Source organism: Clytia hemisphaerica, unplaced genomic scaffold, assembly GCF_902728285.1.
Source record: "Clytia hemisphaerica strain Z4C2 unplaced genomic scaffold, Clytia hemisphaerica genome assembly, whole genome shotgun sequence".
NCBI lineage: Eukaryota > Metazoa > Cnidaria > Hydrozoa > Leptothecata > Clytiidae > Clytia > Clytia hemisphaerica.
In genome coordinates, this window is record NW_027103648.1 from 857,872 (window position 1) to 875,756 (window position 17,885).

Here is a 17,885-nt window from a genome sequence, read left to right on the forward strand (position 1 = left end):
TCCCTTGTTTCTTCTCCTCTTTATTCTGCTAAGGGTCCAAGGGGCAGGGCCGAAAGTCAGCTCGCAACCATAGTCCCCCCGGAAGGCAGCAATTTTATGGTGCTTTTTATAAAATAACTTCGTCATAACTTCGATAACTTTTCAAATTCAACAATGACTTAGATTTACAGCAAAATAAATATCGACATAGATGTTTAAAGGTCCCTTTTTACGAAGAAAGAACTCTAGTTTTTACCGCCTTTTGAATGTATTTTTAATGTTGCTGTTGCAGGCTGTTTTTCTAACAAACTTTGTCTTGTGATTCTTATGTTTTATTTTATATTTGTTCTTTTCTTTAACAGATTCTGTTTAAAAGATTTTCTTTTGTTTTGAAAAGAATTCGAATGTCTCAAATCAAATAGGTCGTTAATTACATTCGAAAATATAAAACAAAAGAAAAGAAATAAAAAAAAGAAAAAGTCTAATCTATCAATCAAAACAAAGTCTTTCTAAAACGGCGCGAATCTGATTTAACACATTTGTGGAGCAAGAAGCAAAAGTCATCTTTTAAAAGAACAAAACATTGCTTGCGAAATCGAAAGTGACACACAGACAGAAAACAAAATGACATACGCGTTATACTATTAATATATAGATACAACGTAGATATTATACTGTATTACACGGATTATATACACGACTCCAGTCTTAACTCCAAGGAAAATGTTTGAATAATTATAGCATTTATAAATTTTCCAATAAAAAGTGAACAATATAAAATTGACACCCCTCTCTTCCAACAAAACGAGTTTATCTGGGATCCGACTCTTGAGTTCTTTGCAATATTAAAATATTGTCCGAGGGCTTCTCTCTATGATTCAGGGAAGAGTTCAATTCGTGGCATAGTTTATTACCATTTTCATAGAAAAATTAGATTTTTAAATAGAAAAATACTGTAACTTTTTTAGGTACAACGTTTAATTAAATTAATTTGTATAAAATATATTTTGAAATGAGCTTTTAAAAAAAAGTATGCATTTAACGTATAAAAAATAAATATTCATTTGATTAAGAAGATACTTTGGAAGTTTTCAGGCTCAAATATTTATGTTCAAATGTCAAAACTGGTCACTATAAAATATTAGAAGTAATCGAGGTTAGGGACTGTGTATGAAAAACTGCAGTTTTTAAATAACACTTACTAACAGATAATTTTGACGCCAATTTTATAGCAATATTCTACAGAAGAAATTTTTACCAAAATTCAGCATAAATCTTAACCACAAAAATCTAAGCTTATGTACCATGACCTAATTTCATTTTTCCAATTTTCACAGGACCTTATATATTAAGATAAATTTAAAAGCCTTTTTTAAATCAATCAATTATCTTTGTTGTTGCGTTTTATGTCTTCAAGAGCCTCTTCGTAAGTTTGAACTTTAGGTCGATTTTTCTCAATGAAATTCATCGTATCTTCTACAGTAGTATATTTAGATCTCCCACTTGAAGTTTCTTTTGAATAAGCTTCATATAGTCGACGACTGTTATCAATGTGTTGGTTTAAAAGGTTGAAGTGAAATTTCATCATATCATGGGCTGCTAAAACTGCTGGGTCATAATTAGTCAAAACATGAAGTGTTTCTCCGGTCACTACTTGAGCTGCAATGTTGTTTGGTCTGTCTTGTTGCCATGGATATTTGAAATTCAAAATGTCTGCTGTATTCGGTTTAAAGTCTGTTTGGACTGAGGTATGAGTTTGTTTTTTAGTTTTGTGTTTGGAAGATTTTGGCTTTCTTCGAGTACGCGAGGGGGATGATTTGGCAGTGTAAACATTGGATGATTTGGAGTGTTCAGAATCTGAGGATATGCTTGAAGTCGATGACAGTGTCCCAGTATCTGATTCAGTGGAAGTTGTCTTTCTGCTGGAGGCTGATGTTGATGATTTTTGTTGAGAAGATTTAGATCTACGTTTTATTTTTCGCCTTGAAGTATTTCTATGCTCTGGTGAAGTCATTGTCATTTCAGTTGATTTCTTACGGCTCAATTTACTACTTCTGCCAGATGAGAAATCACTCACATATCTATCACTCTTGATAATACTTTCAGAATTTGATTTTTCAGTTAAAATTTCAGCTACTTCACTTTCCGCAACACTTGATATAGATTCTGTTTTAATTTCATCGTCAGTTTGAACATTGTTTACATCTGATGCTTCTGTTTCAATACTGCTCATGAATTTGATGTTGCCTTGTGGGTTGTAACTACTAACAGAATCAGAACTATTGTTTTGATTAACTTCATTGTCATCACTGAAATTCATTGTATAAACATTAGGCATGAAATCATCATCAAGTTTTTGCGAATAATTATTACTACTCAATTCAACATCTCCCAATTGGAGTTCTGCAAATTGAATATTTTGCATTAAATTGTTTTGTTCATCATCACTGACAACAATGTTATTGTTAATATCACGTTGTTTGGAATCTCTCATGTAATCGATTCGCATTTCATCCTCATCACTGTCAAGTTTGAGACGGGTGAAGTCCATGTCACTCAAATTTTCACTTGAACTGAGCGATATGTCAGGCGTTTTATCATCATCAACCATGGTAGTAAATTTATTACCACTCCACAATCCACGCAAACCAGTTTTTTGTTTGAGGCGACTGACATAATTGTCAACCTAGAATGAAACAAAAAATTCAATAAGTCAAATAAATAGTATTTTGCACGAATCTGCCGATTTTGCCAACATTCAGCTGGAAAATTCAGTTCACAACAAAATTAAGCTCCTTTCCTTAATAAATAGAATTAGGAACATTCTGCAAGTTTCTATACGCAGCCGCAATAAAAAAAAGTCATGACAATAATTATTGATTCACTGAAACATAATTTGTTGCGCACACTGTGGTGGAGTGAATGATGTAACTTGTGCAGCAACTCGCCTTCTGTCTGATGATCATTTTGGGCGTTACCACCCTCAAAGCAGTGGGCACCTTTTTCTTTTTGTAACTCAGTCCACCTTTTTAGGATGTCCACCTTTTGTGGACAATGGTTTGTTTTGGCCTTCCGGTTTGGGAAGTAGTAATGTTTTTGGTTGCTTTCGATGGAAAATTGTTTACAAGTGTCATTTACTTTTTGCTGGCAGAATGGCAGAATCCTATCATGCAAGACCCTTTTGGATCTATTGTTTAAGCCATCTAAAATGGTGGATTGAGTTGTGGAAAGACATAGGTGCCTGCTGCTTTGAGAGTGGTAACGCCAAAACACCCAAAATGATCTCCCAACTGAATCATGCACTCCATCGCAGCGCGAAACGATTGCCAAATGTTCCTAATCCTAACTGTATGGGTTTGGCAAAATTTCCAGGAAAAAGCCTATCCTGCAGTCATATATTGCAAATTAGGATACCTCTCCTAATATACCTCTCCTAATTAGGAGAGTAGTATCCAAATTAGGAGATTCAGGTATACTAAATACCGTCTCTTGCTCTAACTTGGGACCATCTAACAAAGCATGTGACAGCAATTTGGCCTCCATTTCATTGAACCTCCAAAGTCATTTGATTAACATATAACTGCAAATCATAGATTGCAAATAATGTGAACACGCTACTCTCACCAGGTAGGCTTTCATTTAGCAAAAGGAACAGATCTTCACGACAAGAAACGTAAACTGAGATTGCGCACATTCACACATACACCCCAGACTTCTAAAAGTCCTTTCTTCTACAGAAAATTGTGAGATCTGTATCGAATACAGTAACTTTAATCGCGCACTTTGGAAAATTATTTAGATTTTGGAGATGGTAAGATGGTGCAGATGTCTCTGGTTGTTGAAAAATTGTTGTTTTTTTTTGGTTTTCAGTATCCAAATTAGAATGTTGGTCTGTGTTGTGGGCTATTATATTTTGGATACTTTTTTGTATCCAATTAACATACTCTCCTAAGCTAAGATAAGAAGAAGAGGCTACCAGGTGCCCTGCCGAAATGTGTATCAAAGATTTGCTGCGAAAGCCACTATATCGATCACTTAACTCACAAGCAAAAATTGTGCTGCAAAACTTCTCATTTGACTCATGAAAAAATAACCCAGGGCTTTTTAATGAAATTAACATTTTCAAAAACTATGAGAAATTGCCTAAAATTTGAGCCATAGAATAGATGAAAAGATTTGAGCCAAGCCAACCTTGAAAACTAATTTGAAGATCAACTTCTCAAGAACTTCTTCCCTGTAGATCTACAGGGGAGAAGGAATCCACCTAAATCTGTGCACTGCCGGATAGGCTATTTCCCGGAAAGACCTCAAACTCTGACCCATTTACATGTACGGAATTATTTTTACTTCAGCGTATAAACAAGGCCTTAAAAATCAAAGCGCTGTCTTGGGAATTGAATGACAAAATTTGGTTGGTTGATATTCTGGCTGCTGCACGTTCGCAATCGTTTATTTTGTCTCATTTTAAGTTTTCAAGTTTTAATCAATTGTCTTGGGAACTTGAACTTGATTCAGGTAAGGGGCCACTCACATATCGATTTTCCCATGCTTAGCGTCATTCCAACGCTAATTAAAAAAGCCACCCACCCCCTACCCTTAGCGTCATATTTTAAAATATACCGAAAATCAATGAGAACCTTTCTTCCTTTCTCACTTCAAGTACTGTCAACTGCTCCAACTTGGGACTATCTTACGCAACATGGGACGGCCATTCCACCACCATTTCACCAAGCCACCAAAGTCATTTGATTTGAGTTTAATGAACCGCGTATTAAAAAATACATGATTTCTCTTTCGATTTTACAGTAAGTGAAAATAGAGACCAGATATCAACAAGTCCCATGTTGCGTACACTTGTCCCAAGTTGGAGCAGTTGACGGTATTGATGTTCCACTGCCAGAGAAGTTTCTTCCCTCTTCTGCTTGGTAGATTTTGCTTTTTTTTTCGAGTAGTGGTTTTGGTATGACTTTTGCACAGTCTGGTCCCCAGACCCGCATAAGTTACGAGGCGAGAAAAAAAAGCTCCAAACTTTTAAACATAGCATCTCCGGTATTCTACTATATACCGGCTTATTTTCGATGTCGCCTTTTTTTTGATGCCGTGAAAAAGAGAAGTGTGAGGATGTTTTTGTTGAATCTTGAATAGGGACCTTAAGCAACTAGGACGGCGACTTGAGGGAGTATGTGGAGAAAATATTAAAATCTAATGGTAAATTTTATTCGATTTTACTATGGTTTAATAGCAAGTGAATGGACTTTAACAAAAGCAAACTTTGGTGAAAAATAATCTTTTATCTCCCGAGTGATTTAAATGATTAATTATTATAGTACTCTTTTACCGCCTTCGTCTTAGAGAGAACGTCGAAACATGTTTTTGAAGTTGCCTTGTAATTTTGAAACGTCCAGTAATTACCCAGTTAAATCTAAGTATTCTCATGAGAAAAGTATATGAAAAGAATGAAATCTTTTTGTGATTCAAATGTCGATCCCAAAAGGGATTTGTTATTGTTGGATGCTACAGTTCTCACTACAACCGCCGTCCTAGTTGCTTAAGGTCCCTAATATGAACTGGGGAACAGGCTGCTAGTTGTTGAAAATAATAAGTATGGAATTTATAGTTCTCTGGAAATTTGAACACCTCTTTGGCCTCAAAAACCGATACCTCTATTGACAATTTATTTCCAAGGTGTTCTGTCGTCTGTCCTCTATGCAATACTTATTTGGGATAGGTCAAATCACCTTCAAGACTTACAAAATATTCACATGAAAGCTGCTCGTTTTATAATGCGTATTAAAAAGTCTGTATCCGATTATGAAGTCATGAAAAAGGCAGAGTGGAAACCAATTGAGTATTATTACAAGCGCTCAATAGCATCAAAGGTATTCAAAGTTTTCTATAATCTGTCACCAAAACCACTTTCTTCACTGATATCAAGAAGTGACAAACGCAAAAATCGGAATTCGTTTAAGCTTAAATTGCCCAGATATAATTATGTTGGTTACAAGAAATCGTTTTGCTATCGGGCGACTAACGTTTGGAATGTTTTACCAGTTGAACTAAGGCAAAAGACTTACAACCAATTTAAAAAAGGTTTGACTGAAAAAGAACTTGATAAAATCACCTTTGGCACCTTAGCCACTGGTAGAGTCTTACAAAATGATTTTATATATTACTAGAATCATCAATTATTCTAACTCTTCTAGATTATTTATTTATTTCTCTTTGCCTTGGTGCAGTTGTTAAAATCAAAGTTCTGTAGGTTGTGTCTCAAGTTTTGCTAAATCAATTCTATCCTAATACCAACTTATTAATCAATCCCCTTGTTCCTGTGTCTGGTCTAGTTAGGATAATCTTAAACTAATAAATCCAGGTTTATATACTTTTTTATTATGACTTTAATACTAAAGTCTATTCACGATAAGTGTGCACTAAATTTTGACTTGCTTGTTATTTCTCAACCAATGCTTCAATCTTAAAAAGTTTGGTATCGTTGGAAAGGTAGGAAGGAGCTTATTAATTTACTGTTAGCTTTTTCCGTGAAATTTGAAAAGAACATGAAGAAAAATGAAGAAGAAAAAATTCAACTTTTTATGGATAGGTTGTATAAACGTAATTTTTACATCTTTGGAAAGCTTAAAGCTTGGCGATTTCAAAAATATATACTTTTACTAGGAAATATAATTTGAAATTTGCAATATTTAACATAATGTTCAGTAGATTGTGTGCTTTTGAAAAAAATTGAGATTTGAACAAAACAGAACAGAAAAACAGGGGGTATTGCATTTACAAAAAACACTCTCTATAACAACATTATTGAAAAAAGTAATTATCTTTCATGTTTAAGTAATTTCTAACAAATGTAACAACGCAACAATAACATACCGATACAACACGTCGTTTATAAGAAATAAGATCACATAGAGAACTCAATGTCAGGATGAAGAAGAATTGTATGATAAAGCATAATTTCAGAGGCAAAAACCTACAATAAGAGACACTTTAATTATTCAATTTTCACTTTCTGTTTCACTGTCATAATCTTCCAAATCTGAGTCTGAGTCACTATCGTCGTTCAAATCAATCACCACCCTATCAACTGCAATATCCCCAAAATCAACTTTTCGGAACGCATCTTCTACTGTGATGGTGTGCTTGATTGCTTTGCACCAATAATTTTCAGAAACATTTTCCAAAGCTCTATCCATAAGTAACTTCACGTCTTTGATTTTGAAGGTGGTATTCTTTTTGGCAACTTCATTTTTGGCTTTTGCCCATATCAGCTCGATTGCATTCAGCTCTGAGTGACCAACGGTAATCTCAAAATGTAGATGTCCTTCTTGTTTTCTATGCAGTACTTCTTTGTTATTTCCTCAAGACAATATTTTTTTTCAACAAAGATCTGCTTCGATTTTTGTAGAAGGATTGGTTTGGTATCTTTCGGGAGATAAGTGATTTTATTTTTATTTAACCGTGCTTGAATCTCTGTCTTGCGCCATTGGGTTGTTGGCTTTTTACTCTCCTCGGTTTGGCGAGAGTGATACTTCGCATTATCAATGACAACAACAGATTGATTGGGTAACGCTGGGAGCACCTTTACTTCCCACCAATTTTCAAAATGTGATGCGTTCATCTCGTGATGGTAGTCAGCTGAATTTTTGTTTCCTACAAAAACTTCACCGCAGTCCTTGAGGAAACCATTTTCCGATCCAATGTGGTTGATGATTAATTGTTTTCCGCCTCCTGATGGAACATTTAACCTGCCATGCCACTTTGTGTTTGCAATTAAGTCATCTGGATCGTCGTCATTCTCCTTTTTCCAAACATATTCTTGTGTATGGTTTGCGTTACACCATGTTTCATCCTGGTAAAAAATCTGGTATCCCGCTTCACGGAGATCTGTTAACTCCCTCAATACCTCATGGCGACGCGCAACAATATCCAGCCTTTGGTAGATCTCCATTTTTAAACTTCTTTTTTTAAACACAAAGCCAAGTTTCTTGATTTCTTTGAACAGAAAAGTCCTTCCAATTTTTGGGAAACCGGAAATCGTTTTGCACTCTCTGTGAATTTTATCTAATGTCAGTATAGTTCTGGTGGATTTCTTTTATAAAAGCCAAGAATTAAGCGTGAAACAACTTGTTTATCAAAATCATCGAGTATTGTTTTGCAGCACTCTTTCCTTACAGGGACATACTCTTTCTTTTGTAGATAGAACACCTCCCGTCGTGAGATCCCACAGAGCTCAGAAACATTTGAAGCTCGATCATAAGTGGAAAAGACTTTTTCGCCATTCTGTTCTCTTTTTTGCGCACTTTTTATCCACTCGTTGACTTTTTTCACCAGAGTTATACTTTCATTGTCAACGTTTTTAATTTTCTTGCGACTATTCTGTGATGTTTTTCTTTTTTTGGTCGAGTTGCTGTTTTCTGAAGAAAAAGAAGAAGCTCTTTTCTTTGCCCTGGCAGTACTCATGGTAACATAAACATACCAATACTTTCTTGTTATTGCAGCTTTTTTTTCCAAAATAAAATATAGAGCTAAATTTTTCCGAAGCATCTCCTAGTTATCCTTGTCACAATAACAAGCGTACTTAGCTGTAAAATCTGAATCCCATAGGGTTTAATAAGTTGCAGAAGTAATTAAAGTACCTTCATACAAGCCATCGAAATTGAATCCTAATAAATCGCATAATCAATTGGTGATTACTACATCTAATAAGAAACCACTTTGTAACCCCCGGTTTTTCTATTTTGTTCAAATCTCAATTTTTTTCAAAAACACACAATCTACTGAACATTATGTTAAATATTGCAAATTTCAAATTATATTTCCTAGTAAAAGTATACACGTCTTTTTTTTTTCAAGAAACACACTTTTAAGAAACATGAGGCTCAGAATGCCTAAAAACTAAGAAACATCTAAGAAACATGCTGAGGCTGAGAATGAGAAAATAACATTTTTAAAACGGTTTTTTTAGAACCTTCCAATCTTTGCATGAAAAATAGGCTGATTATGTCAAAAAGTTTAGAAACATGTAAGAAACATTTAAGGCTCAAAAGGCCGATTTCTTAAGAAACATTGAGGCTGCTTGGTAAAACTAGTTTCTTAAAAAAAAAAACGTGTATATTTTTGAAATCGCCAAGCTTTAAGCTTTCCAAAGATTAAAAAATTACGTTTATACGATCTATCCATAAAAAGTTGAATTTTTTCTTCTTCATTTTTCTTCATGTTCTTTTCAAATTTCACGGAAAAAGCTAACAGTAAATTAATAAGCTCCTTCCTACCTTTCCAACGATACCAAACTTTTTAAGATTGAAGCATTGGTTGAGAAATAACAAGCAAGTCAAAATTTAGTGCACACTTATCGTGAATAGACTTTAATTGATTTTAACATATTTATACAATTACTTATTTTAATATGATCATGCAATAAATATCATCCATTTATTTATATTTTCATAACTATCTTATATTTTATTTTACAATTTTAGTAGGTCCACATCAGTATTTTTCTGCATTGTATATTTTACAGAACTTAGAACTTCTTTACCAAATAAATTAATAATAATAATAATAATAATCTAGTAGATTTTCTTAGCGTCACTCGATCTAACCCACCCACCCTATATCGTCGGAATGACGCTAAGCGTGGGAGAAATCGATATGTGAGTGGCCCCTAACTCTCGAATCCTTGTTGTTTCAAATACATCCTGGAGATGACTGATGTTGTTTTTTTCTGAAAGCTTGATTTCCTAGTGTGAATAACTATTTTTTAATGTTATTTCCAGCGCATTCTTTTTTATACTAGCAAGTCGAGTAAATGATAAAAGCCCTTTCGCAGCCAGGCAACATTGATCTTTGGTAAATTTCTAATGTGGCTAACTGTATAATGCTTTGATAACTAGCTGGAAAACAATTAGTCCCTAAAACTAGAAGGCAACAAAAGAAAGTTAAAATAAATAAGTCTAAAAAAATTAAATTCAAAAACAGAAACAATCAACATTTTTAAAAAGAGTTTATATTATAAGAGCAGCTACCTCATCTTGATTAGTCTCTTCATCTTGCACACTCTTCATAGAAAGAACAGAGTTTGATCTATCCAAGCCACGTTGTTTTGATGGTGAAGCTTTTTGTAGAGCTTTCTTCCATCTCTCTCGAGAATTGTTTGACATTGTTTTGATAATGGACTCTCTTTTATAATTACAAACACTCACATCAATTATTTAAAAAAATGTTCAAAAAAGATACTATATATGTGTTTTTCTCTTTTCTTCTGACAGTATTACTCAAACAAACTTCACCTGCGACTGATTTGAAGGTGTTAAAAAATACGTTGAGAAATTGGAAAAATCTCAGACAAATCGCAGCCATTTCCAAAATGTAAACAGTTTGTGTAAAAACTTCATCAAATCTTTCAAAAGGACACCTAAAGTCGGGTTCAACCATAATACACTTGTTTTGCATTATAGTCATACTACATCTATGTAATATGTTATATTTGAGCAGCTTTTGAAGAGGCTCGGAAAACACGAGTTAAAAAACACGAGTTACAAAAAACACGAGTTACGTTAAATGTGACGTCATCAATGGGAAATTATGACGTCACAAGTAGATAATTTAACTCGTCAATTTATGGTGCACCTAAATCTTACGAGTTAATTAACTCGTCAATTTATGGTACACCTTAAATTGACGAGTTAAATTTTCATGAAACCAAGTTGGTCAAAAATTCTAAAATTCAGATTAAAATTTTTCGATTTTTTCCAATCCCCGGACCTTATTAGGACCCCCCCCCCCGTTTATTGATTTTTCAAAAAATTCACAGCAACCAAAAGAAAAGTTCCTCATTTTGCTATAAAGCTTCAAAATTCGTAATTTTATTTTTAAATCTTTACAGGAAGCAAAACTCTATACATATGCACCTCCCTTAGCATTTGAGCCAGCCTAAATACTTTTTGTCAACTTCTGTCTCAGTTAGACTATAGAATATTATGAGAGAAAATTACCATTCCAATAGTTTTAAACAAAAAATAGGCACAAAAAATAATTTAACCACCATTTTAGAATTTTTGACCAACTTGGTTTCAACTTCATGAAAATTTAACTCGTCAATTTAAGGTGCACCCTAAATTGACGAGTTAATTAACTCGTAAGATTAAGGTGCACCATAAATTGACGAGTTAATTAACTCGTAAGATTAAGGTGCACCATAAATTGACGAGTTAAATTATCTACTTGTGACGTCATCATTTCCCATTGATGACGTCACATTTAACGTAACTCGTGTTTTTTGTAACTCGTGTTTTTTAACTCGTGTTTTCCGAGCCTCGCTTTTGAATGTATGGTATGGTGAACACAAGTCACGGATAACATAAACTAGACACGCACATCATAACACGATAAGTATATTATGGGTGAACCCGACTGTTCAGAAAGTAATTTCGTGTCGGGCTAAAATGAAACCAAAACATATTACGTCATAAATAAATTATGACGGAGAGAAGCTTTTTTTATAAGCAACATAATATCTATGAATTTACTGTAGCCTACATAACAATCAGTTTGGAATAGACGATATCGGCTTTCCGAATTCTCCCCGAATGATTACCCATGATGCAAATTCACGGACGATATCGACTTTGATGCGCAATGCATCATGATGGGTAATCATTCGGGGAGAATTCGGAAAGCCGATATCCTCTATTATGTTGCGGAAAATCGTAGCACCATTGAATTTGACATCCAAGGGAATTTGACAAGGGATTTTGGCAAATTTTAGCAGCGTTTAGTAGTCTGAATCACAGCCTCTTTACTTTAAACTTCCCGTATAAGAAACTTTTTCGTTAGACATAACGAAATATATGCCGGGGGGGGGGGGGTACTAGGGTTGGCGAATGAGGGGTATGCGCGGACGGGACCTCGGAAAAACGACTAGAAAGACTGATTTTTGCTGAAAAAGGTGACCCTTAGAGACTTTTTGAATTTTCTTTTTCGATTTTTGAAAAAAAGTGATACCCTCAGAGAGACTTTATTACAATTTGTTCTCTGGAAATCAAAAAAATTCTTAAAAATCCGGAATTTTCCGACCCTTAGAGAGACTAATTTAAAGGTGAAAAATCCATGTAGGAGTAGAATTCATTAACGTCGAAATTACCAAATTTTACAGCACCGTTTTTTTTTGTAAAATGGCTAATGATCTGTTTAAAGCCCTGAAAATAATACTAAGTTTCCCTAAAACGAAAAGCTATTTACTAAGGGCTAGGCTGCAACTTGGAAGACTGAAATTATCAAAATTCTTACAAAAAAAATTGCTTATAAAAACCATACATTACAGGGATAGGAGGGAGCGACATTAAAAATAGACAAAAAATAAATGAGAATTAAAATAATAAACGACGATTTCATCAAAGATAAAATTGAAGAAAAAATAATAAAGATTGAGTAAGAAAGTTAGAAAGAGAGAGAGACCGCTTCAATCAGATATCTCTAAGCGCAAAAATATATTCTTCTGTTCATTCATAATATGTCATCTCATATATGGTCTACATGGTAACTAAGATAAATAAATTTTTTCGAAATAAATTTTTTCATTTTGTATGTTCTTTAGAGAGTGATAAAATGTCAATTATTCACAGTTAATATTTTGTTTTCGCCGAACCATTAATCAGACATTACTCAAGACAAAAATCTATCGTTTAACTTGGTAAGTATACTTTTTAACTAATTTCAAATTAATTATTATCCCTATCCCTATCAATTATCCCTAAAAATGTTTTTCATATTTTCTAAAGATCAAAAAGGTTTACCATGTGAAAGCTTGGCTAAACAACTCATAACTTACAAGGTACAACTTTCCGTTGTCTATACGTGTTTGTTCAATTTCAAAACAGACATTGGAATCAACAAGATAAATTATCCCCAAATTTTCAATGTTTTTTGCTGAATTTTGCTAAATTAAGACGGAAAAGTAGACTGGAGTCGTTTATAATGCGTGTAATACAGTAGTATAGGCGTTATATGATAATACAATTATTGTTACGGGATTTACTTTTTGCTTTATTTCTACTAGTCGTCTAGCTTGCTAGACTAGCGGAAAAATCTCTTTGGACTTCACAGAGACGGAAATCCGTCCGAGACCGAGAGCAGCGACAACCGTTATAATAAGAAATTAAGGCTAAAATGGGTTGTTAAATTCTTCTTTGGAAATGGAGAAATAGATTTAATTTTCACAAAAAGTCTTGCATTTCTGACCATGTCGAAATTGATAAAGCGGCGATAACGAAAAAAAAGTTAAGGTTTTACGGTGTCAAACATTCGTTACGGTGACAAAATATGGATTTTTTAACACTATTTTGCTATCGTTGTTGGGGGTGGTCTAAGAAAAACGTGTCGGTATCTCACACATAACCACGTATACCCTTTAAAGAGTGGTTATATCTTATAATGGTACTTGCAAGGTACAAATCTTAGGTGTTCGTTTTCAAGTTTCGATATTTTAGTCTCTATGTCAAATATTCTTAAAAAACACTATACAACTTCTTTATTTCTAGATCTCCGTAGTTGGGAAAGTAACAGGATGGAGAAAAACTTACGGCAGACGACATACGATGACGATTTCGACATGTTTGGAGAGGTTGTGAACGACGTGGCTCAAAGAAAACAAAACGAAGAAAACTTCTTCAATGTTGAAACTAAACCAAACACTCCTCCAACAACAAATCTACTTATGGAAGTTAATTCAAGCGAAAGCCCAGCTGTATCAAGGCAAAGCGTATATCTTGACGGCACTTTGACGCCAAGTGCCGCCAGAGCTCGAACAGGGTCCTCAAGATCCGCCTCGAACTTATCCATGGACGGCTTTGAAGGAATAGAGACAGAACGAGAACACAATTTTTCGTATGATATCAGAGACTCGTTTGATGATATTGAAGTTCAAAGCAGACTAAGTCGTCGAACAGATTCGGATCCTGTAGTTGAGCGGTTTTATAACGATTCGATTATTGAAGAAACAGTAGGAGAAAAATCCATGGAAAAGAGGCTATCAACACCAGATGCAGTTATAAGCCGGCGGAATACTCCAAGTAATGAGACAATCGAGCATACAGAAAATAACCACGACAGAGAAATTGCAACTCCAACTTCTGAATACAGTCCAAGGAATAATTTCGACGAACCCCATAACAAAGATACGCTCGCCATCAACAAAGGAGATTATATTTCAGTGGAAATAAAGAAGAGTGAAACACCATCATTACAAGAGAAATCTGATAGCCCCAGAAATGATTATGACAACATTGAGAATAATGAAAAAGACAATAAATTGAATCGGTCTTCATCAGTTGAAAGCCCGAGAGAAAATGTAGATAAAGCCGAGGACACTACGAGCGACAATAATGATGATAACGACCATGAAACCGAAAAAGAGTCCGAGAGTCACGAGCAAACCTATGAAAGCCCGAGAGAAAATGTAGATAAAGGCGAAGAAACTATGAGCGACAATAATGATAACGACGATGAAACCGAAAACAAGTCCGAGAGCCACGAGCAATCTTATGATAAAACAGACCAGAGTGATTTCAAAAGCATACTCCATTACAAAGATTCTCTCGAAGCTGAAAATGAAAAATCAACTGAGAAGAAGACCGAGAATTCCACCGATAAGGACTATGAACAAAACGATAATCAAACTGAGGAGCGAGAAATATTGGAGGATGAAAACGAGAGTTTGACCGAAAACGAGGGTGCAGACGAAGACGAAAATATCGAATCAGAAACCACTCCTAGAGATGAGGACTCTCGGGAAAAGGAAGACGATAATACCGAACGAGGAGAAATTTATCGAAACATCAAGGAAGTAAACAATGATTTTAACGAAGTCAAAAAAGGGAAAATTAAATTATCTAGTGGAAAAGAAATCAACGAAAAATTCGAAGAGGGAGATTCAGGGAACGAGTCTAATGCTTCAAAAGAGAGTTCCATTGCTATGACGACCGAAGAAAACAAATTAATAAAAAATGAAGATGGTGAAAATGAGCAGTCGAAAAGTGAAAACTTAGTGAATGGTATACCCCAGGAGAAAAAAGAGAAAAATAATGATGATTTGGATGAAGATAAGGAGGGTTCAGAAGGGAAACCCGAAAAATTGACTCTGTTGGAAGATATGATGAGAGATTTACAGAGAGAAATTGATGAGGAAAAAGAAGAGCCTCAAAAGAAAAAGAAAACTGTGATTTTCAAGAGGGACGGTGATACGTATGATGAAAAAGGAGATCGAAGATATGATATGAGTGCCCTGGAGATGGTCAGTGAGGATGAAAATGAATTCGTTAATCTTCAGGAAGTACAACAAGCTCGGATCGAGTTAAATGATTATGCAAAGGACCTTGATAATTTCAATCATATCATCAATGAGTTAGAGAAAACACCTGAAGAGAAAAGAATGGAATCAAATCGAAGTTTGACATTCGATTTGGGTGACTTGGGAATCGATGATTTTGAAGATGAGGAAAGAGAAGGTAGTACTAATCGGAAAACACCGAAAAAAGCGAAAAAGATAAAGAAAAAGAAGAAGAAAACTGATGTTGTTTACAGCAAAGTCTGCCAAAAATGTCGAAATCCAATCTTCAAGAAAGATTCGTATTTAGAACTGAATGAAATTTTCAGTGACAGTGTTTTATGTAAAAAATGTTTGGCTGGTAAATCGAATAATAAAGGAAAAGAGAAGAAGATTGAGAAGTCACCGAAACATGATATTGGGCGGATTAAAGCCGAAGTTAAGCCAGCTTTAGATTCTCGACTGGAGAAAAGTGAAAATACTGCATTACAGAAATGGTTGGAGAAAAAGAGTAAAGAGGAACGAGTGAGAAAAAGGCAAGAGCGGAGAGAACGGAAAGCTAAAGCTAAAGAAATAAAACAGAAGAAACGCGAAGAGTCGGAAAAGCAGAAAATGGTGAAACAAAAAGTCGATGATTGGGAGGAAAAAAAGAAGAAAGAAGCTAAAGAAAACAAAAAGAGGGAGAAAATTTCTTTGCTACTCAACAGTGATAAATCGAGACCTATTTTACATTCACAGAATAGAGGATCGAACAGCTCTTATATGAGTACGTCGGCTACGGACAGTCCAAGAAGTAATGCAACGTTTGAAGTCACCGAGGAGAATTCGTTTGAAAAGTTTCGTGAAGACTTTTTGCAGCATTCTGAAGCAACTCCACCATCGGAATTGACCTATGGGTCTGTCAAAGATTTCGTTCAATCCGTCATTCTCAGTGCTCTCTTAGAGATCGAAAAAGAACAATCGCATCCAAAACCACTAACCATCAAGCGACCAAAATCGCACGCACCTGCGCTCCGAAACCAACAACGTCACCTGCAACCCAGACCACCTCCTCCCAAAAGTGCGCACGCGCGGAAATCACAAAATTTACCATTAAGAAGAATTAAAACTAAAGAACATACTCAATCCAACAAAAACGTCACTCCAAAAGGGTTAATGCGAGCGAAAACCTATGACGAGTGGATGTTTGATAAAAAAGTTCAGCGCGGCGTGAAAGAAAAGGAGAAAGAAATCAACGAACATTACGATTTACTGCAACAAAAGTTAATCGAACTGGAGAAAGACCGTAGGAATGCTTTATATCATCTACGAGAGTCTTCCATGATAGAATATCATCATAAACAGTTACCATTACTTTCCAAACGACTGGAGCCACAAGGAAGTGAATCGTCGTCTATAAAGTCGTACCTTTCCAATTTATGATATGTTATGATACATTGGAATTGGAAGGATCTGTAGGGTTGCTTCATGTTGCTGTATATACTACGGCCTACTATAAAACTACATAATATGGACGAATCGTCTAAAATAATTAATTTGAATTTTTTTAATATCTAGATTTAATTTTATCAATATGTGTTATAACGTCGTTCTCCGTTAGGCAAACCTTTTTAACAAACACTTCAAAGACTTCTTTTTGGGTACCACTTTAAAGTTGTGCTCACTGGATGCGAAACAGAACATTGTCAAATTCCAGACTGATATCACAGATGTAATGATTATTTCCATTTTTATAAATTTGCAATAAAGGAGAGGTTTTCTGATGCCAGAACAGATAACAAGATTGCATTTAATTGAGCCTAATCTAACCATGTTCAATAAGGAAAGTATGGACATTTTAAGAATCCCGTAAATTTTTTATTGCTTCAATCGTAAACGCGAACATTAAAACCTTCCTAAAATTTGTTTGGTAGTAAATATTGAAAGTCAATCTTACCTTTTGATCTGATTTCTCATTACGTTTTTGTCCACATTTCCACCAATAGCATTCAATCTTGTTAGCTCCAGCACCTTTTGTTAATCATTTTTTTATTCTGTTAATCTTATTATTTAACTAAAAAGGAAAATATAATTTTCAAAACATTTTATAGCAATACCTTGCACAGTTTATCGGTTATTTGTATGAAAAAGAAAAAGAAATAAAAATCTTAAATTTTTATCCAATTATGGTTAAACAGTTCCGAATAATTATACAAAACCCTCCCAAATAATTTGAGAATATAAGGTTCTAAACTGATGAGAAAGTCACTGAAAAAGTCATTTTGGATTTTCTAAGCATTCAAGGCTATCGAAATGAGGCAACAACCTTTGTCATTCAATAAAAGGGTAAATTAATAATTGTTCAATATGAGAAAGGCAATGAGGATTAACCCTATTCGAACATGGGAACTAGGGGGATGGGGCTTTTTCTGTTTGGTGGATAAACTAATGTTAATAGTTCCTGGAAAAATAAATCTTTGGAAAATAAATCTTTTGTAAAATTTCTAAATTTTATTTAGCTTTAAGATTGACTCCTAAAAATTTTCACACCTTTGGAGGGTGGTGACATCTCTGACAGTAAGGTGTAATAAAA

At 34.6% G+C, this 17,885-nt stretch overlaps 2 protein-coding genes across 3 annotated transcripts; one reads left to right on the forward strand and one right to left on the reverse strand.

Annotated features, from left to right (window-relative positions):
* Positions 1 to 965: 965 nt before the first annotated feature.
* LOC136803024 (uncharacterized protein C19orf44-like) lies at positions 966 to 17,363 on the reverse strand. 2 transcript variants are annotated; one of them, XM_067059775.1, is made up of 2 exons: positions 17,250 to 17,363; positions 966 to 2,665 (listed from the first exon to the last, which is right to left on the reverse strand). In XM_067059775.1, exon 2 carries the CDS (start codon positions 2,588 to 2,590, stop codon positions 1,361 to 1,363), a length of 1,230 nt encoding a protein of 409 aa, XP_066915876.1. In that variant the 5' UTR covers positions 2,591 to 2,665; positions 17,250 to 17,363; the 3' UTR covers positions 966 to 1,360. The 2 variants fall into 2 exon arrangements, with proteins under 2 accessions (XP_066915876.1, XP_066915875.1); XM_067059774.1 differs by lacking the exon at positions 17,250 to 17,363 and adding an exon at positions 10,017 to 10,381.
* LOC136803023 (uncharacterized) lies at positions 12,462 to 17,243 on the forward strand. Its single transcript, XM_067059773.1, has 2 exons — positions 12,462 to 12,682; positions 13,530 to 17,243. Exon 2 carries the CDS (start codon positions 13,556 to 13,558, stop codon positions 16,733 to 16,735), a length of 3,180 nt encoding a protein of 1,059 aa, XP_066915874.1. The 5' UTR covers positions 12,462 to 12,682; positions 13,530 to 13,555; the 3' UTR covers positions 16,736 to 17,243.
* Positions 17,364 to 17,885: the final 522 nt, after the last annotated feature.